The sequence below is a fragment of the Aphelocoma coerulescens genome, chromosome 4A (assembly GCF_041296385.1).
Source record: "Aphelocoma coerulescens isolate FSJ_1873_10779 chromosome 4A, UR_Acoe_1.0, whole genome shotgun sequence".
In the NCBI taxonomy this organism is placed as follows: Eukaryota; Metazoa; Chordata; class Aves; order Passeriformes; family Corvidae; genus Aphelocoma; species Aphelocoma coerulescens.
The window spans coordinates 21,001,846-21,022,897 of record NC_091018.1 but is presented as its reverse complement, the minus strand read 5'-3'; the positions used below and the strand labels follow the sequence as shown (position 1 = coordinate 21,022,897).

General features: G+C 57.7%; 1 protein-coding gene across 2 annotated transcripts; it reads left to right on the top strand.

Annotated features, from left to right (window-relative positions):
- The first annotated feature begins 10,393 nt into the window (after window positions 1-10,393).
- LOC138110620 (endothelin receptor type B-like) lies at window positions 10,394-20,934 on the top strand. 2 transcript variants are annotated; one of them, XM_069015749.1, is made up of 8 exons: window positions 10,394-10,534; window positions 14,359-14,862; window positions 15,644-15,756; window positions 16,239-16,443; window positions 17,512-17,661; window positions 18,325-18,458; window positions 19,049-19,157; window positions 19,773-20,934. In XM_069015749.1, the coding sequence occupies exons 1-8, from the start codon at window positions 10,520-10,522 to the stop codon at window positions 19,920-19,922; spliced, it is 1,380 nt and encodes a 459-aa protein (XP_068871850.1). In that variant the 5' UTR covers window positions 10,394-10,519; the 3' UTR covers window positions 19,923-20,934. The 2 variants fall into 2 exon arrangements, with proteins under 2 accessions (XP_068871850.1, XP_068871851.1); XM_069015750.1 differs by having other exon boundaries at window positions 10,394-10,605.
- Window positions 20,935-21,052: the final 118 nt, after the last annotated feature.

Below are 21,052 nucleotides of genomic sequence, written 5' to 3'. Positions count from 1 at the left end.
GCTTTCTCCTTGTGCAGGAGCAGCAATCCCAACGTTTCCAAGGAGGGAGAGAGGAGGAAGGCAGGAGGAGCTGGAGCTGCTGCCTCACCCTCCCCACGGAGCCCGTGTGGGCCCCGGCCAGCACACACAGGGCCACGGGGAGCTGCGGCCAGGCCGTGCCAATGGCCCCGTGTCCCTGCTGATGGACGGCAGGATGCGAGCGGCCGGCGCCTGGGGCACGAGTTAAACGTCCTGGAGAGTGAATTCCACACGGCCCTTCCTTCCACGCAGTTCAGTGACACATCAAAGCCCAGATAAGCCTTGCAGACTGTTGCCCTCTTCAGGGGGCTCGGGCTGATTTATGGCCCTCCAGCTCTGGCCTCTGCATTTCTGGCCCATCATGTGGCCAAGGCCCATGGGGAGGCTCCTGCTCCTGCTCCTTCTCTTTCTGCTGCCCACCCTTCACCCCAGTTCTTCCATGGATGCCCAGCTGCTCCTAGAAGCGGACCAAGATGTTCAGCATTGCCACTGGACACTGTGGCCATGGCATCCATGCTCCTCATCCACACTTGGCCCTCATGTGGACTTGTTCCAGGCTGTGACACCAAGAAATAAACTGCAATTCCTGTCATAAATTCCAAACCTGCTCCATCTGGTCTCGTGTTGGTGGCTCAGCTCTCCCAGGTGACAGAGCTGTCCCCTCTCAGAGGCAGGGCCAGGTCCCACCAAGCAATGGCAGCTCCCACCAGCTCTGCTGGAAGTGTGGGTCATGGAATATGGAATGGTTTGGGTTGGAAGGGACCTTAAAGCTCATCCAGTCCCACCCCTGCCATGGGCAGGGACACCTCCCACTGTCCCAGGCTGCTCCAAGCCCCAATGTCCAGCCTGGCCTTGGGCACTGCCAGGGATCCAGGGGCAGCCCCAGCTGCTCTGGGCACCCTGTGCCAGGGCCTGCCCACCCTCCCAGCCAGGAATTCCTTCCGAATATCCCATCTATCCCTGCCCTCCTTCAGTTTAAGGCTGTTCTCCCTCATCACTCCATGCCATCAGGGGAAATCCCTCTCCAGCCTTCTGGAGGTGAAATCAAGGGAAAAGTCCTTAATTTCACCTTCACCAACCTTTGAGGTAAGAGGGAAAACACGAGCTGATCCAGCAAAGACAACAGGTAACAGTTTTTTCCCCCTAACTGGGACAACTGGCAGATTCCTGTTCAGTACAGGACAATCCCAAGTGATATTCTAGATGCTGACCCTGCTTGAGCAGGGAGGTTGGACCACAGGACCCGCTGTGGTCCCTTCCAAGCTGACCCATTCCGTGATGCTGTGGCAGCTGCCCGGAGGGTGCAGGGGCAGCTTTCCAGGTCTGTCCTCCCACAGCCCCTTCCTGACCCTCACACAGCCCTGGAGCAGCCTTGCCACGAGCAGCTGGAGTCTCCCCTGTCCCACTGGAAGCCTGGTGCCAGCTCTGCTCCCATGCCATTGGGATGATGGGCAAACAGATTCCCAGCATCCAGCCCCACAGACCCATCCCAGCACTGCCCTTCTCTGTGTCACAGGAATTATCTGGAATCCAGGCAGGATTTGAGCCTGGCATTGCTGGAGATGTCTCCTTTAACCCCGGGGGCTGCTGGCAGAGGGGGTTCCTGGGCAGGGAGCTCTTTCTCAGCCTCTCTGTGCTTCAGGGCAGGAGGTTAATTAGGTAGCAGGGTAATGAGGAGTCATTAAATCTGCCTGCACCGTGCTGTCAGCATAACAAGGGCAGCCCAGGAAGGTTAAAGCTGGGATTCTCCTTTTCCCTTTGCCTTCAATTAACCTTTCCATGTTTTTGCAACACTCCGGGCCCCAGAGATGGGGTCTGGGTGTTCTGGCAATTAGCAGAACACAGAAACAAACTTTTCTTTGAAGTCACCGGCAGGAGCCTCTTGGCTTCCAGCTTAAAATAAACAGGAGGACCCAGCGTTCCCTTCAAACACCGCCACTGTCCCACCCGAGCTTGGGGGGGAATGGGGTTTATTTGGAATTGTTACTCTACTTTTGCTTTCCCCTCCTCAAGTGGGAAGTGCTGGGGGCTCATCTCAGCCCCCCACCAGTGAGACCCCTTTACTGGAGTGTCACGGCTGGGACAGAGATCCCTAAAACCGGAGGGGAATTATCCCACCACCTTCTCCTGCACCCCTGGAAATGCTGGTCAATCCAGCTGCCAGAGTTGTGGGGTCTCCACGGGGCAACTCGGGGCCAGGAGATTCAGAGCTCCCACTAATTAGCAAGCGGAGTCGGGATCCTAATTTAGGTCTCTAAATAAAGATGTGCATGATGAATGTATCCCTGGGATATTCGGGGATAGCAGGCACATCCCGGGAGGCCGGACACGAATGCTCTGAGCGATCTGAGGAGGATTCTGGTCAGCCCAGCATGGCTGGGATGGTGGCTGAAGTGGAACCAGCCTGCACAGGGCTGGGAACCAGCCCCTGGCTGCAGGATTCGCTTCCTCTCCTGCTGGATTTTGCCTGACCTGGAGCAGAGAGCACCTCCCTGCGGGATCTTCCAGCCTCCAAGGACTGCAGGAGGTTCTCGCTTCGGAGCAAACTGCCCCAGGGCAGACAAACCTCACGCCCACCTTTGTCAGGCTGCACCTGCCGCGGGAAAAACTTGGAATGTGAAGGTTTATGGAGCAGCTGGATGCAGCCTCTGGAGGCTGGGACATCTCCAGCCCAGTGGGGATAGGAAGGAGATGGAGAAATCCCTGCTGGAGGGTTTGGTAGAGCTGGGGGTGGGGAGAGGCGATGGAGTAGGAGCCTTCCGGGATTCCCTGGTGTAGGATTTCCTACAGGTGAGGAGGAGCAGAGCTGACTGATGGGGAAGGACACAGCAGAGTCGGGAAAGCTCCCGGGGTTTTCCTCCCTGTGCCGAAGCTCCTGGCTCAGTGAGGGAAGCGTTTGCTCCGGCAGATCTTTTCCAGAGCACCAAGACATCTCCTTCCACTTCCCTGCTCTCTGCTGGCGCTCCTTCCTTCCCTCGTTTTGCCCCTCTGACAGACGGGTGGTGAGACTCTCAGGACATCCCAGCTCTCTGAACGAGGTCTTTCCTTCCAGGGCTGCCCCACGAGTGTTTTCAGGGTGCTTTCATTGGTGGAGAGACACCTCAGCATGGAGGAACCTCCCACGGCAGGTGGGTGGCATCCCATGGTGGGGGGATGGAACTGGATGACCCTTAAGGTTCCTTCCAACCCCAACCATCCCGTGATGTGTTCAGCAGGTAACAGAGGACATCAGGTCCTGCCCACGTGCTGCTTTCCCATCCTAAATCCCAAAGGAGCTCTGTGGGTGACAAATGAGGAATCTCCACAAGGAAATCCTTGTCCTCGTCCGTCTGTGGCAGCAGAACCACCTTCCAGAGATGCTGTATGCAGGAGCCCACAAAGCTCCCCAGAAACCAACATTTAATAAAATGGGATATTGGGAGCATTTTTATGACAAAACCCTCTAAACCTCTCCTGCTTAATTAGTGGAGCAGGGAGAGGCTTCCCAAACCCCTGTCCTTAACTCCCCATCCCGAGGGATTGGCCGTGGTGGGGTGGCAGTGTCCAGTCACATGTGGTGCTTGTGACCCAGCGGCTCTGCAGGGACGTGCAGCCCTCACAGAGGGCCCAGTGTCCCCTCACAGAGCCCCTTTGAGGCTCCTCACATGGCCCAGTCAGCCCTAACACGCGTGACTGCCTCTGTCCCCAGGCCATCCTTGATTTACAAGGCAACTCCTCTTTTCCGTGTTTTTTTCTTCCCTCCGTCAGTGTCACTGCAGCTCCACTCCAGCGGGATGCAGACCCCCCCTGAGCCCCTCTGTCCCCCCGTGTCACCTGACCCTCCCTGGGCTCTGGGAGCTAGCTCCACACTGTCCCCCAGCACATCCCCTCCAGCAGGGAATCCTGGAATATCCTGAGTTGGGAGGGACCCCAAAGATCATGGATTCAACTCGTGGCCCTGCACAGAGCCCCCAACAGCCCCAGCCTGGGCATCCCTGGCAGCGCTGTCCCAACGCTCCTGGAGCTCTGGCAGCCTCGGGGCCGTGCCCATTCCCTGGGGAGCCTGGGCAGTGCCCAGCACCCTCTGGGGAAGAACCTTTCCCTGATATCCAACCTAACCCTGCCCTGACACAGCTCCAGCCGTTCCTGGGGCCTGTCCTGCTCACAGGGAGCAGAGATTGGAGCTGCCCCTCAGGAGGAGGTTCCAGGCCCTGATGAGCTCTGCCCTCTTCTCCAGTCGCCTCAGCCACCGCTCATTTGGCTTCCCCTCCATCCCTCACCATCTCTTAGGCCTCCTTTGGATGCTCTCCAACAGATTTATGGCGGAGGATTTGCCCCCCATTCCAGGTGGAATCCCCCTCCCCATCAGGAGTGGGACACACAGGGTCACTCGGGAGGCCTGGAGGTTCATGGCATTAAACCCAGGGCTGGAGCTGCTGAGGGCATGAAGGTCCCCTGGGGCACTGAGATGGGATGGTTCCCGTGGATGGATGGGCTTTTAGCTGACGGTTCCTTTCTAAGCCAGCTCTGCACACGTGCTCTAAGTGCTCTTCCCACCTCTCGGGATTCCCTTGGAGCAGCCAGGGAATTAAAGATGGGACAATTCTTGTCTTCCTCAAACTTTTCTGGGGACACTGAACTCAAGACCCAATGCCTGTCCCAGAGACTGTCCCAGGCTCTGGTGGGGCTGCCAACCTTCAGGGCTCTCACCATCAGTTAGGGACATCCCCTGCCACAATTCCATTGCTCCTAAAGCATTTTCCATCCTTCATTTAATTGTCTTGGGGATGGCCCCCATGGGCAGAGCTCTAAAACTCATCTGGTTCATTCCAAGCCTCCTCCTTATCCCTGCTGGAGGTGCCACTGCAAAACTCATCAAAAAAGGCTCAGATCCTCTTTAGGCGCTGGGGACTTGCAGGGACAGGGATTCCTCCGTTTTCTTGGATGGCATCCATGATTTCCTCTTCCCGCAGGGCCCAGGCTCAGGAGTGAGTTTGAACTCAGCAGTGCCCAGTTGTGATTAAATTCTGGTTTCTCCTGGCTCGTCCCTGAGCCGGACACCAAATTATGGAAGTGATCTGGCAAATCCCTGAGAGAAGGCAGCCTGGAGTTCCTTGCTGGGCCTTTGGGAGCCTCCTTCCCCAGGGACGACCAAAGCCCAGGCCACGGGAAGGACAGGTCCTCTCCCAGGTGCCAGGGAGGTGATCCCCATGGGTGTTTTCCTCTGCTGTCATTCCCCTTTTCCCGCTGCCAAGGAGGCATTTTCCGCTTTCCCCATTCCCAGCCATCTCTGGTGAGCAGCGAGGGGGTGCCATGGGTGAATATGGGGAATCTCAGCAGTCCTGCCCTGCCCAGAACTTTGAAGACTCTAAATTCCACACAGTTTATCCAACCCGTCTCCCGCTGTCTTTCCTCATTCCCATTTCCTGGAAAGGTCAGTGGCACTTGAAGCCGTCGGTGGCTCTTGGAGGAGAGGCCATTAATCTCTCCATAATTATCTGCAATCGTTTCAGGAGCAATAACCCGTTTGTCCAGGCTTTTCTCAGAAGCTTGTTAAGCAGAAGGAGGGAATGGAAGGTGGGAGACACTGGGAAATAATCCAGGGGAGTCTTCTGGGCCCTGTGGCTGTGGGAGCTCTGGCGCTGGCGCGGTCCTGCCAAAGCCACCGAGGATCTGCCCCAGCTCATCCTCTGCTCTCCACTTCCCACACTGGAAAGGTTTGGAGATCTCCCCAGATCTTTGTGGGTTTCACATGAAGTGTCTGGATCTACTCCTGTACTCACAGCGCTTGGATTCACTTCAATTCCCTTTTTTTAGGAAGTTTGGCCCTGAATTCAAAATATTCACAGTTCTGGAGCTGAGCTACTTCATGTAAAGTAGATTTCCCAAAAGAAACGAAGGTAATAATCAGCATTCAGACATTAAAAACCCCAAATCCACTCCCATTTTCTATCAGTTAGTAACAATATTTTTTACATACACAAGTGTGTATAAGCAAAGGATTAATTAAATGTTGTAACAATTACACAGGCCAGGGGAGTTTGCTCAGCTCTAGCAAGGTCAGGTTCAAACCCCACTGATGCCTTAGGTCTTTTCCACCTTAACAATCCTGTGAGCCCATGATTTCAACGCTGTTCCCGCCAAGGCCGGGATCAACATCCTCCCATTGCACTGGTTTCGACATCTCTGGAACGCGGAGATGCCCTCGGTCCCTGTGACATCCTTATGGCTCCTGCACTCCCAGGGACACGGCCGGCCCAGCCTCTGATGTTTTGCCATCGGGGCCATCCGAAGGCAACGAGAGGCTCATCACAAGCCCCAGTTTATCCGACACCCAGCAGGAACCCCAGGCACGGCCACGGGACAGAACGTGCGAGTTCCGGGCAGCAGCAGCAGCAGCTGTCCCCTGTCCCCTGTCCCTGTCCCTGTCCCTGTCCCTGTCCCCTGTCCCTGTCCCTGTCCCTGTCCCCTGTCCCTGTCCTTGTCCCCTGTCCTTGTCCCTGTCCCTGTCCCCTGTCCCCTGTCCCTGTCCCCTGTCCCTGTCCCTGTCCCTGTCCCTGTCCCTGTCCCTGTCCCTGTCCCCTGTCCCTGTCCCTGTCCCTGTCCCCTGTCCCTGTCCTTGTCCCCTGTCCCTTGTCCCTGTCCCTGTCCCCTGTCCTTGTCCCCTGTCCCTGTCCCTTGTCCCTGTCCCTGTCCCTGTCCCTGTCCCTGTCCCTGTCCCTGTCCCCTGTCCCTGTCCCCTGTCCCTGTCCCTGTCCCTGTCCCTGTCCCCTGTCCCTGTCCCTGTCCCCTGTCCCTGTCCCCTGTCCCTGTCCCTGTCCCCTGTCCCTGTCCCTGTCCCTGTCCCCTGTCCCTGTCCCCTGTCCCCTGTCACTGTCCCCTGTCCCTGTCCCTGTCCCCTGTCCCTCCCGCTGGCCCGGAGCTCTCCGTGCAGCCCAGGAGGAGCCGTGAACGCCCCGTCCCTCTCCAAACAACTCCGGAGAGCTCCAAGGAACTTGACTTCACTCGGCCCCGGCTGATAAGAAAGTTATCAGCAGAAAAACTTCAAGTGCGGGGTCAGCGCGGGCTCGTGGGAACAGCAGGGATCTGGCTCCGCTTCCCGAGGCACCCGCTCCTCCAGGGAAGGGAAAGTCCCGTGCGCCCGAACAATCCCGTTCCTGCGCTCACCCGTCCCGGCTGGAGGGAGGGGATGTGGCTGCAGGCACTGAAATAATCCCCATTTCCCAGCTCCTTGCGTAGGAGAGCATTCACGGCTTGGTGGGATCCAGCCTGGAGCTGCTGGAGGTTTCACAGTGGGGGATCCAGGCAGTTTACCTGGAATTCCTCTTGGCCTGACACAGGGCAGGGTGGGGATGAGGGGCAGCCAAATGGGAGGGATGGGGGTTTTCATCCCACTGCCTCCAAGTTTTCCCAAGCCACTGGGGCGTTTCTCCTGACTCGTCTGAAGGGCATCTCTGAGTCTTCAGACTCAGTTCTCCATGAGGAAGGAAAGGAGCAGAGGGCAGGGTATGAGCTGGCACCACCTCTGGCTCTCTTCACTCCCCATTGCTGCTCTACTGGGTTGCTCCAGGAGTTAAAACCGGGGAATATCAGCCTGGAGGGGGGAAAGGAGAAGCTCAGAGATCAGAGCTTGATGTGAATGAAAATATTTGCAGCAGAAAAGCACAGCTGGAAAGATGCCAGAGCTGTTCTCCAGCACTCCAGACCCTCTGGCATAAGGGGCAGGGCGAAGGGAATGCTGGCAGCAGGATTTAAGGAATATGACCAGAAATGCAGGCACAATCTTCTATTTATTTATTTTAAGTGATGCCAGCGGAGGTGTCAGGCTGGGAGGCAGTTTCGGAACGTTCCACATCAGCATTCCCAGTGCCCCAGAACTAAATCCAAGCCTTCCCAGAGGATGCCTGAACAGAAATACACCCAGCCCTTAAGTCAGAGGACACCCGGCCTCCCAAAAGCAGCAGGGTTTGCCAGCTGGCAACCCTGGAAAAAACATCTTCCCAAAGGATCTGTCCCTGCAGGTCCCTCGCTTCTCCGTAACGTTTCACCTGTTTGAATTCCCGAGGGACCATCTCCGAGTTTTCCTGTTCAGGTGCCAGAGGAGAGGCTCTGTCCGTGATGCTCCCAGGAATATTCCCTCCTCCCGGGCATCCCTGCTGTCCCACAGCCCCCTCCCTGCATTTGGGATAACACAGACTCACACCTGCAGACCGGGACTCCTCCGGCTGAACTGAAGCGGGGTCTGGGGCTGGGTTGGGTGTCCAAGGCCATAAAGACCAATTAGTGCCCTAATTAGTGCCATAATTAGGCCAATTAGTGGGGGGGCTGGGAGATACCTCCATCCCCTCCTGGGCACACACGGCTGCGTTCCCTCTGCCATGGGGTGAGCGCCCAGATGTTGGGGGGGTAGGGTGAACCTCCCAAATTCTTCCAGAGGTTGCTCTGCTCCGTGACCACACCTGTAAATCGGATTCCTCTCGATCCCCACACCCCAAAGTGGAGCCCAGCTGAGCCTCTGTGGGGCAGACCCACACTTGTCCCACACCTGCAGGTTCAGCCCTGTGACTCTGGCTGGGACCAGCAGCGATTTTCCATCACCAATCCTTGTCTGGCAAAGCTGTTCCAGTGGCTTGGACTACAAATCTATCAGCGTGTTCCCACAGCGGGCAGGGCCATGAGGGATGGATTCCCGGAGCTGTGGCTCTCTCCAGACCTCAGGGATCTCTGAGCTCCCCTGGAAGCTGCTTTCCTGCTGTGACACAAATCACGGGATTTGGCATCACTTTGGGGTCTCATTCTCATCGCTGGAGCGGCTCAACACCAGCCTTGCACCCCAATGTGTGTCAGGGCCCCTCTGGCTGGACAAGGTTGGGTTTTCCTGGGGGTCTCTGAGGGGTTGGAGCCATCCTTTGTCTCCGGCAGAACAGAGAGGGCCATTCATGCCCTGTCCCGTGCAGAAACGTGACTGGCCCAGAATAGGCTGCAGGACCCTGCCAGGGGTCCGGGAGGGGGGCCTGGCAGGCCCCAAACTCCTCTATTTTGGGACGAGAGCCAAGGAAAGGCTGCAGCCCCTCCCAGAGGGGTTAAAGGGTGGCTAAAGCCATGCCATGGATTCTGCCCTGGGCAGAGGAGCCCTTTGAGGGGCTGCTTCCTGCTCTGCCCGGGCATGGACTGAGCCGAGGGGACGGGGCCAGGGCACCTCCTGGGGCCCCTCAAGGCCTCCAGCCGGGAATGGACTTGTTTGCTCCCACCTGAGCCAGAGCAGGAGTCCAGCCCCAGAGTCCCAGGAATGCACCAAGGGGCAGAAATGATCCACTGAGCTCCAGAGTCAACTCTGGGACACAGATTTCAAGGTGGAGACACCTCTGAGTGTCACTGGCCATAAAGGGGGCACCAGCTGAGTGCTCCAAGCATGGCCAGGGATGGGCGGTGTCCCTCCAGCCCAGCCCACCAAACCTGGCTTTTCCTGAGTGTCCTTCCCACCAAACCTGGCTTTTCCTGAGTGTCCTTCCCCACAGGCTCCTGTGGGCTCCACACTCCAAAGTGAGATGGGCAAGGATGACTGAGCTGGAGAACGGAAAGCAGAATATCTGAGCCTAAAACGTATCCAAAGAGAAGGAGAAATGTGATCCTCAGGACCTCATAAAAATCCTTCTGCTCCAAAGAAGCCTAAAGTGACTGTTTGAATAAAATATTCAGCTTTAAAATGAGAACAACAAAATCACCTCCCTCAGCACCTGGGTTGGTTCTGGCACCTTGGCTGGAGGAAGGAGCTGCTGGGGCCGTGTCTGATCCCAACCTGATCTACAGGGCCAAGGCTGGGAAACCACGGAGAGACAGGAGGGTGGCAGATCCCTGAGATGCCTCCACTTCGGGATGAAGAGGGAAGAGCCTGAATGAGGTTTTGTTCTCCGCTCGGCTCTGATCAACAAGGGCAGGAGTAAATGGAGACATAATTTTCCATGGATTGCCCCCAGCTCTAATTCACCAAATCTTCACGGAATCATGGAAATGACTCAGAGGAGAGACACAGATCTTCTGCTCTCACACAAAGAAGGAAGAAAGCACCCAAACAACCAATACAGATGATTTCTACCCTATTTCCAAACCTTGACCTCTGAGGAAAGCCAGGCTGCTCCAGTTCTCATCAGCAACTTTGAATAAATCTTGAGATGAGAGGATCCCGTCACTCACGCAGCAGACGGTGCCACCCCCTGTCCAGCTCTATTTGTTTATTATTTTCACTCCTTCCCAGAGCTATCCCGTGTTCCTCCTGCTTTTCCCTCCTCCATCCCCATCCCACCCTCAGCCATTGGTCGCAGGAGCTGTGCTGGGGGAGCCCTGGGGTGTTCTATAAAACCTCCCACTGCGGGAGGCACGGGAGGAAGGAGCATTCCCCGCAGCCCCAGCCCCCACACAAAAGCCACCTCCAGGATCCAAACCTCTGCAGATTTCCCAGGACATGCCCAGCATCCCGGAGCTGTGAGGGGGAAGGAACAGCCCCCAGGAGCACCCGAATTCCATGGTCACCAGGAAGGTAACGACTCCAGCAGAAGGCTCTGCTGTCCTGTGCATTCATCTGCAAACAAAACGATTTCTTGTGCCAGGGTGAGTTTTTTGCAGGGTTTACAGCCCCCTCTGGGGAAGGCCTTGAAGGGACCACGGTGCCTGGACAAGGTCCAGGATGTGGGCAGGGAGAGGAGAAATCCAGCACAGCTCTGGTGGAAGCTCCTTCTTCTCCTGGAGCAGGCTGGGCTGAGGGCAGGGAGCAGCGGGAGGTGCTGCTGTCACCTCTCGCCCTCCTCTCCTCCGTCCGCAGAGATTTTGCTGCAATGTTTATCCACAGAAAAGCTGTGTTTGGTGTCTGGAGAGATGAGTGTGGCAAGGTGGAGCTGCTCTGGAAGGGAGGGAGAGGAGGAGGAGGTGAAGGATGGAGGGAGAGGCTGCCAGAGGTGAGGGTGCTGCCCTGGGCTCTCCTGGGCTCCCAGGGAAGAGGGATCCCCAGCCCACACACGGCACCTTTTGGGCAGGATCAGGCTCTGTAGGGTTGTGGTGACAGTTTTCAGTCTTGTTTTCTCTCTGGGAGTCACTCCCCGATGTCTGTGTCAGGATTCCAGCGGGCTCAGCTGCGATTTGGGCTCGGCACAGTTAAAATCCCTGCTGGGATGGGTGAGAGCAATTCTCCAACAGCAGCAGCTCGGCCAGGCAGGTGGGATGGGGATGGTCCCTCCAGGCACAAGGTCACCTCCCGGAAGGATCAGCGACATGAGCAGAACTCAGAGGACCTGGGGTTAAGCCGTGCTGGGACTGGTTTCCCATCTCAGCAAGTTCTTGATGCTCCCGTGCCTCAGTTTCCCTCAGCTGAGGAAGGGCTGTGCTTCCAACACTCCAAGATGGGAAGAGCAAGGAGTAAATGGGCAGCTGGACAGGAGAAAATTGTGTTTCTCTTTTCCTAAATTTCGGACTTAGTAAGAGATTTGATGAAGTTTAAGGCAAGATGAGGAGAAAGGCGAGATGGGGTTTTGCTTCTCTGGTGCTTCGCAGCTGCTCCGCGGAGCGGCCGAGCAGGAGTCGTGTCCTGTGATCCTCCCTCACATGAGCTCCTCTGCCAAGCCCCAGGGCTTTGATGCTTCTGCATTTGTCTTTCCCAGAGCTCTGAGGTCAGGCTGGGCAGATAAAACAGCCCAGGGCTGTGGGAGGCTCTGGGCGCCCCTGACGGGGGTGCTCTGGCAGCCTCTGCCAGTGCCACCGCTGTCCTCCAGCCACAGCTGGTCCCTGTGAGCCCCCAGGGACCTCAGGCAGGAATTCTGAGCTGGGTCTGGCCTCTCCTGAGAGCTGCAGCCCTGTGGGCACGGCGGGGAGGAGAGGTCAGGACAGCCCCGGGGACACCTGTCCCTGCTGCGGCTGGGGGGGACAAGGAGCTGGGGAGTTGAGCGAGGCTGAAATCCCCGGAACGGGTCGGAGCAGGGATTTGTGTCCAGCTTTGTGATCCTTTGGGGTATTTATCCATTCTCTCCCTCCCTTTCTTCCCCCCTTCCCAGCCCAGCCCAGGCACTTCCCCCGAGCCCGAGCGCCGGGGGAGGCAGCGCTGTGTCCGCAGGAGCTGCGGGCGGAGCTGGGGGCTCCTGGCTGGCCTGGCCACCTCTCCCCGGGCTGGGAGCAGTGCTGGGCCCGGGTTTCCCCTTGCCATGGGCAGGGAGAACCCTTCTACAGCCCGGGGTGGATGGTCCTGGGATCAGATCCCGGGATGCAGCGGGTTTGGGATCAGATCCCGGGATGCAGCAGATCTGGGATCAGATCCCGGGATGCAGCAGATTTGGGATCAGATCCCGGGATGCAGCGGGTTTGGGATCAGATCCCGGGATGCAGCGGGTGTGGGATCAGATCCCAGCTCTGCCTGGAGGAGTCAGAGCAGAGCTCGAGTCCCCAGTCCCGATCAGGCTCCCCGATCCCTGCCTCACTTGCTCCTCTGGAGCGGGGAAACCCCCGGGACTCTCACAAAGGCTCCGCTTCCCAGTCCAGCCACAGCAGTTGCTTCTGCCTTCAGAGCTGGGAAGTTTCACAGTTTGACAAAAGCGCTCCCCACTCACTCCAGCCGGGAGCCCCCAGACTTATCCGTGTCTGAGGAACAGACTGGAGCTCGCTTCCCTCTCCCACTCCTTCTCCGGGCTCATTTCCAAGCCTGGATCATCCAGAAACCTCTTCCTCAAACCCGTACCCCCCAGGCCGGTGGCACCGCCACCCTCGGCCTTCTCCAGGCTCCTCCTGCCTGGAAGCGCCGTCAGAGCCGAGCCAAGCAAACCCACCCCGGGCATATTTATTGGTGTTCCAGCCCTGGAGAGCTTTTCCTGTGCCAGCAGCCAGGGCTGGAAAGAGCCCAGGGAGATATATACCCCTGAGCACGGAGCCGAGCGGGCACGGGGGATGTGGGGAGGAAGGGGTGCAGTTAGTGGGGATGGAGATGGGGATGGGGATGGGGATGGGGATGGGGATGGGGATGGGGAAGGAGGGGCTGAGCTGCTGCGCATAAATCGGGGTGAGATGTCGGGTATCAATACGGCATTGCTGGAAAAGCCCTGCAGTGTTTTCCCATCAGGGCTCCCTGCAGGGCTGTGCTGAGTCTTCCCTCGGCGGGGGCCGTGGGACCGGCTGGGGAGGGCGATGCTGGCGAGGCTCCAGTTTCCCCATGGAACGAACTGGAAAAGTCCTGGTGGTTCTGTGGACCCCGAGGTGGGACTGCACAACTGCCCAGATGTGCCCCAAAACTGCATCCTCAACCTGCCAGGAACGAAATGACCCAAAACGAAACCCTACAAGTCCCTGACAGGAGGGGGCAGCCGGGGGGGTCGGGCTCTGCTGCCAGGGAACAGGGACAGGAGGAGAGGGAACGGCCTCAGGCTGGGCCAGGGGAGGCTCAGGGTGGACAGCAGCAGGAATTTCCTCATGGAAAGGGAGGTCAGGGATTGGCAGGGGCTGCCCAGGGAGATGTGGAGTCCCCACCCCTGGAGGTGTCCGAGGAGGTGGCACTCAGAGCTCTGGGCTGGTGACAAGGTGGGCATCGGGCACAGCTTGGACTCGACGAGCCTGGAAGGCTTTTCCAATGTTAAAGATTCTGGGATTCTGGGATTCTAAGTGAGGAGTGGGATGGGCAGAGGAGGAGATTGGGATTGGCCAGAGGAGCAGGAGGTGCAGTCACCGTCCCACACTCTCCGAGCACAGGCAGGTGCCCTCAGGGGCAGGGCCTGTCAGAGGCACAAGGGGCCGTTTGTTCTCCTTCCAGTTTGTTCCGCTGAACTGTTTAAATTTAGCAGCACTAATTCCCCCCTCCGGGTCAGCAGCTCTGACCTGCTGGGATCCGATCTGGCATCGTTTCTGTGTGCTGGGATGATGGAGCTCTCCAGCAGCTCAGAAGTAGAATTGAACCATAACACAGAGTACCCCAGGTTGGAAGGGACCCACAGGATCACCCAGCCCAGCTCCTGGCCCTGCACAGACACCCCAACAACCCCACCCTGGGCATCCCTGGCAGCGCTGTCCCAGCGCTCCTGGAGCTCTGGCAGCCTCGGGGCCGTGCCCATTCCCTGGGGAGCCTGGGCAGTGCCCAGCAGCCTCTGGGAGAAGAACCTTTCCCTGATATCCAACCTAAACCCCCCCGGCACAGCTCCAGCCGTTCCCTGGGGCCTGTCCCTGCTCACAGGGAGCAGAGATCGGAGCTGCCTCTTGTGAGGAGGTTCCAGGCCCCAGTGAGGTCTGCCCTCAGCCTCCTCCTTTCCCAGCTGAACAACTTTTCTACTCTCTGATATCCCATCCCTCCTTCTCTGCTAAACAATGTCTCTCCCTGCTCCCTTTCTCCCCTGGCAGATCCCTGCAAGGCCCCAGGGACATTCCACAAGCACCATGAGGACTCCTGCCTCAGCGGGACCAATCCCAGCTCCCACCGCTCTGGCCGTTTTCCTGATCTGCCTCTTCTCGGGGACACACAGCCAGACCCCGCGGGCCTTCCAGGAGAGCCCCGTGCCCCTCGAGGTGCTCAGCCAGGAGCAGGCCTACAGCCTGGTCCAGCCCGGCCTCTTCCGGGGCGTCCCGCTGTCCAACCTCTCGGAGAGCAGCCCCGGGAGCGTCCCCTCGGAGCCGCCGCTGCTGCCCGTGTGCGCCAAGCCCGCGGACATCCGCCACGTCTTCAAGTACATCAACACCATCGTGTCCTGCACCATCTTCGTCGTGGGCATCATCGGCAACTCCACGCTGCTGCGCATCATCTACAAGAACAAGTGCATGAGGAACGGGCCCAACGTCCTCATCGCCAGCCTGGCCCTGGGCGACCTGCTCTACATCCTCATCGCGCTGCCCATCAACGTCTACAAGGTGGGGTCCGCGTGGCACGGCTGGGGTGGGGCTCTTGGATGAGCTGTGGCCGCCCCTGGATCCCTGGAAGTGTCTGAGGCCGGGCTGGATGGGGCTGGGAGCAGCCTGGGGCAGTGGAAGGTGTCCCTGTGAAACCCCTCCTGGCATTCCATGATTTGCGCTGCTGCTGAGGCTGAAGGAAAGAGCTGGAAAGGTTCTGGGGTAACCTCAGGAAGGGCCCCAGGGGTCAGGGGACAGAAAGGGACAGAATTCAGGCTCATTTTTGTCCTCATGAATGAGTGGCCTGGATCTCTCCAGCCTTCAGGACATGTTGTCCCCACTTCTGCTTGTCACAGCTGAGCGTGGGGCTGCAGAGCTTGGGGTCTGTCAGGAACGTGAGCGTGCTCAGGCTCTGGAAAAGGCTCAGGACACACGGCTTTGGGGCTGTCCAGGCTGGATTTTGGCTGTGTCAGAGCATGACTTTCATTCTCCCTTTGAAAACAACTCAAAGTAGCCCCGTGTGGAGTTTAGGACTCAGATCCATTCCAAACCCCCCAGGGTCTGGAGTCAGGAGCTGGTGTCTGGACCATCCTTCATCTCTGTGTCCAATCAGGGAAGCCAAAGTTTCCCAGTGCCAACAAACCACGGGAGAGCACCCACAGCACATTCCCAGCACTGGGAACCTCTGAGAGCTCCCCCTGCTCTCCGTGGGCTCCCCACACCCCGTGGGTGACCCCCTGCTATCACGGGGAGTTGGAAGCACATTCCCAAAGCAGCCTGGTAACCTGTGGTTCCTCCCCAGCTCCTGGCCAAGGACTGGCCCTTCGGAGTGCAGGTCTGCAAGCTGGTGCCCTTCATCCAGAAAGCCTCCGTGGGCATCACGGTGCTCAGCCTCTGTGCCCTCAGCATCGACAGGTGAGACACGACAGCCACGCCTGCCCTGCCCAGCCTGCCCCGTCCCTTCGCTGCCACCCAAGGCAGAGCCAGGAGCTCGTTTCCAGGCCAGTGCCAAGATGGGGACAGGCTGCTCTCATGTGGAGCTGAAATCCAGCAGGAGCCCTCCAGTGACAGAGTTGAAATCCTGCTGGGAAAGGCTGAGGGGAGGATAGTGGTGTGGGTGGGGTGCTGGGAAGGGTGGCAAGGCTGGCCAAGGACAGCCCCCATCCCATCCCATCCCATCCCATCCCATCCCATCCCATCCCATCCCATCCCATCCCATCCCATCCCATCCCATCCCATCCCATCCCATCCCATCCATCGAGCCCCTGTTCCTCTCAAGAAGGTCCAGAGGTGGAGGAGGAAGGTGTGAGGGAAAGGACCTTTGGGGACAACGCTAATCTGCTCCTTCTCCTCCCCTCCCTGGCTGCTCTTCCCATCCCATTCCCACCCTCGGGCAGGTACCGGGCAGTGGCGTCCTGGAGCCGGATCCAGGGCATTGGGATCCCCATGTGGAAGGCCGTGGAGGTGCTGCTGATCTGGGCAGTGGCCATTGTGCTGGCAGTGCCCGAGGCCATCGCCTTCGACATGGTGGAGCTGAGCTACTGGGAGCAGCACCTGTGGGTGTGCATGCTGGCCTCGGAGCAGAAATCCCGCTTCATGAGGGTACGTGCGCATCCCAATCCCAACTCCAATCCCAACCCCAATCCCAACCCCAATCCTGCTTCATGAGGGTACGTGTGATCCCAATCCCAACCCCAATCCTGCTTCATGAGGGTACGTGTGATCCCAATCCCAACCCCAACCCCAACCCCAACCCCAATCCCAATCCCAATCCCAATCCCAATCCCAATCCCAATCCCGCTTCATGAGGGTACGTGTGCATCCCAATCCCAACCCCAATCCCAACCCCAATCCTGCTTCATGAGGGTATGTGCCTTTCCCAATCCCCCTTCCTGAGGGTATGTGCCCTTCCCAATCCCCCTTCCTGAGGGTATGTGTCCTTCCCAATCCCGCTCCAAGAGGGTACATGCACATCCCACCCCACAGCCATGCAGGGAACAGGGATCCCACCAGCCAGGGGATCGTCCCTGCTTGGTTACAGGGATAAATCCTTCTGGAGAGGGCTCTGGCCTCGGGAGAGCAGAGTCAGGCCAAGCCCAGCATTGTGGTGACGCGGGGCGGAATCGTGCTGAACGTGGGGCCAGGGAACAGGAAACTCTGCCATGCTCCACCACCCACCTCAGGTCATGAGGCATCTCAGGAGGCTTCAGAACCTCCCACGCTGTCCCAGCAGGCCAAAGAGCGGCACCTTTTACTGGGGTGTCAGTTTTCATTGTGAGCAAGGGAGTGAAGACCTTTATCCATCGGGATTATCCCACTGTGCCAAACCAAGGAGCTCCTCCAAGAGTGATGATGGGACAGAGGTTCCATGGGCGCAGTGGTGCTTGGGCAAAGGTTGAACTGGATGGTCTTGGAGGTCTTTTCCAGCCTTGATGATTCCATGATTGTATAATTCTGTAATTTTATAATTCTCCATAAACCAGCCTTTACATCTTTAGGTCAGACCCGTGCACCGGCCTTGGGGGAGGACAATCCCCAGAGCTCTTAGGGCAGGAGTGTGACACTGCCACACATCCCGAGTGTCTGTACAGGCAGCACCAGCCCCAGCTCATGCCCCAGTTCCCCCTCATGCCCTTTCCCCCTTTCCAGCTGCTCTCCCTTTCCCTGCAGTTCTACCGGGATGTGAAGGACTGGTGGCTTTTTGGCTTCTATTTCTGCCTGCCCTTGGTGTGCACAGGCATCTTCTACACCCTCATGTCCTGTGAGATGCTGAGCAAGAGGAATGGGATGAGGATCGCTCTGAACGACCACATGAAACGGGTGAGAGAACCAGGGAGGAATCCCGGGATGCCCAAAGAGGAGGGAGAGCTGCTGGAGGGGGGTCACTCCCATCCCAGCGAAGGACGAGCTGGCAAAGCCTCGCAGAGGATCTTGGCATGTTGGTGCAGGGATTAAACCAGGGAGAAGGGCCTTCAGCTCCGTGATCTCCAGCCTTGGGGATGACCCCAAACCCTTCTGGCCACAGCCCAGCTCTGTTAAAGCTCTCCTGGTCATTATGTCTGCCCACACCAAACTGGACCGAAGGCTGGATGTGCCAAATCCCAGACAAGGGGTGCAGGGAAGAGTTCATTGTCCCCTCCCACGCTTTGGGAATGATTCCCTGAGGAACAGCAGCCGCTTGCCACCGTAACAGTGCGAGGGGTGGAGGGAGGAGGCCCCGTGTCCCAGGGAACACCATCCCAGCTGAGCCCCCAGCAGCGATGGTGGGGAGGGGTCCGGCCCACGTGGAGCTGCTGCTGCCCTGCCCCTCTCTGCAGCCTGGACCCGATGATGCCGGGCTCCAGGAGCAGCCCGGGCTGGTGGAAGATGTCCCTGCCCATGGCGGGAGGAGATGAGCTTTGAGGTCCCTTCGAACCCAAACCATGATTCCATGATTTGGGACCTGCTCCCCAGTGCTCATCTTCCCCCTCCCCTGTCTGGCAGCGCCGGGAGGTGGCCAAGACCGTGTTCTGCCTGGTGGTGATCTTCGCGCTCTGCTGGCTGCCCCTGCACCTCAGCCGCATCCTCAAGAAGACCATCTATGACCAGATGGACCCCAACCGCTGTGAGCTGCTCAGGTAGAGGCCCCACAGCTGACCCCGGCCTGGGGGAGCCCCAGTGGGACCAGCACAGGCTCTGCTGGGCTCAGAGCAGGTGGGGGAGCCACCTTCCAACTCCTGCTTTCAGTAATTCCTTATCCAGATGGCATCGCCCTCCTGACGGGCACAGAGAGGGTGGGGGGACATGAGAAGGGTTAAATTGAAGTTTGAAATGTCTCTGTGAAGCTGGAGGTTCAGGAGGTCTCCTGGGCACAGGAACATTCCCAGCAGGGCCGAGGGCTCCAGACTTTGTGCCAGGAGGGAGGTGTCCATCTCCCTCCCCTCCCACCCTTCCAGCCAAAATCCAGCCCAGGCCAGGGGCTGCTGCTGTGCTGGGGTTTGGGAACATCGGGAGCACCAGGAGAAATCAGAGTTAGTGTTCTTGGCTTCCTCAGGGAATGCTCCTCACAAGGAAAAGTGGTTTTTATTAGGCAAGGATGGATTTGTGCTCAGCTCTGCTCGCAGTCACTGCTCCTCCACAGACGCAGGATCCCAGGCCGGGCAGCTTGGAAATTCCCTCTGTTCTCTGTGAACTTCTCACACATCTGTTCTCTCCCTTCCCGCCTCAGTTTCCTCCTGGTGATGGATTATTTCGGGATCAACATGGCCTCCCTCAACTCCTGCATCAACCCCGTGGCTCTGTACTTCGTCAGCCGGAAATTCAAGAACTGCTTCCAGGTAGGAATGACCCCTCCAGAGCTCCTGGCTGCGGTCACCAGGCCCAGGGGGACAAGCTGATCTTAGTCCTCATCCCAAATTTTCCCCCTGTTAGGTACCTCTCTTCCCAGCTCCGAGTACACCAGAGCTCAGTGCCCTGCTAGGGGGAGGCTTTTGCCAGAGCGGATTTAGGACAAGCCAAAAATTCCCTGTCATTCTGGAATGGGAACACCCCCACAAAACATCAGACCAGGGGCTGCTCCAAACTTTGAGCCCAAGGTGTTGGGAGATAATTTCCAGGAGTAGTGAAGCCCTGAGAAAGAAAGGGAAGGAGATGGGATGGTTTGGGATGGGATGGAGTGGGAGTTGAGCCCAGCTAAGCACCACCTGTATTTTCTGTCCCCCAATAATGAGAACACACAACTACAAAAAATGCCCCAAATTTCAGTATCCTCATTTCCCATCCACACCAGCCCTATCCTGGAAAACCCACTCCCAGCAGAGCTGCAGGCCAGCAAGGCTCAGCAATTCCCAGCCTGGCACTGTGCGGGGACAGCTGCCGGCACGAATATGGGAATATTTCCTCCTCTTTCCCCGTATCCCACGTGTGACCTGTCCCCCCTCGTGTCTCCCCAGTCGTGCCTGTGCTGCTGGTGCCAGCGGCCGGCCCTGAGCATCACCCCCACCGATGAGAAGGGATCTGTCGGGAAGTGGAAAGCCACGGGGCAGGAGCTGGGGCTGGACCGGAGCAGCTCCCGCCTGAGCAACAAGTACAGCTCTTCCTAAATCCCTGTCGCTGTGGAGGACAAGGCACAGGGCCAGGACAGCAGGACCCCTCCGATCCCACCCCAGGCTTTTCCTGGCTGGGCCTGAATCAGCTTTGCCTTCGTGTCCTAACCCACCTGGAAGGAGCTGGAGCATTTCCCCGGGCCCAGCTCCGACCCCAGCCCCTGATCCCAGCGACTGCCTCTGCAGGAGAGGGAAGGGGATTCAGATCCTCACAGGATTCTTCATTTCCTTGCAGGAAAACCAAGGGACTTCTGGCCATTTGCCTCGGGGTGGAACGTGGGGATGTGTGTGGGAAGGGAAGGAAGGCTGGTGTGGTCACTTCGAGATGGGTGTGGGGTGAGGAGGAGAGGGAGAGCGACAATTCCCAGCTGTAAAAGCCAACCAAAGCTTGGATAAATCCCTGTGAGGGACAGAGACGTGCTCGTGGTCACGGGGAGGTGGGAAAGGCAGTGGAGAAGGTCCAATCTCAGCTGGAAGAGCCACTAGATCCAACCAAAATATGAGAAAGAGCTTCCTCAGGTTTATTATTGGCAATAATTCATCCCCCAGGTGATTTTCCAGCAATTTTCAAGGCCAGGTTGGACAAAGCTTGGAGCAACCTGGGATAGTGGAAGGTGTCCCTGCCCACGGCAGGGGTGCCATGAGAGGGAGTGAAGGTCCCTCCCAACCCAAACCAGTCTGTGACTCCAATCCATGTGATTCCATGTGACTGTGAATCCATGTGGTTCCATTCCAACAGTCATTCTTGCCAAAACTTTCAGAAAAACTACAGAAAAAGTTGTATTTACCAAGTTTTTGATCATTTTTTGTTGTTTTTCCAGCTCTCTTTTCCCTCTCTCTTTTCCTTCTTTCCCCCTCCTACCTTGTTATGGAAAAAAACGGAGAGAGGAAAAGGGGAGAAGAGACAAGACCTGCAATTAAAACATTTTCCAGGTGTCGGGGTGGATTTTTTAGCTTAACTTTCACTGAAATGTAAATGTTTTGCAAATAAATCATAAAGACAAATGGGTTTCAAGGAAAACAGAGACTGAGGAATATCAAGACCAGCCCATTTTCCATAAATTTCCCAATCTGTGGAGCAATCTGTGTCCATGTTCTATGACCTTCCATCCCTGTGCTGAGCAGGA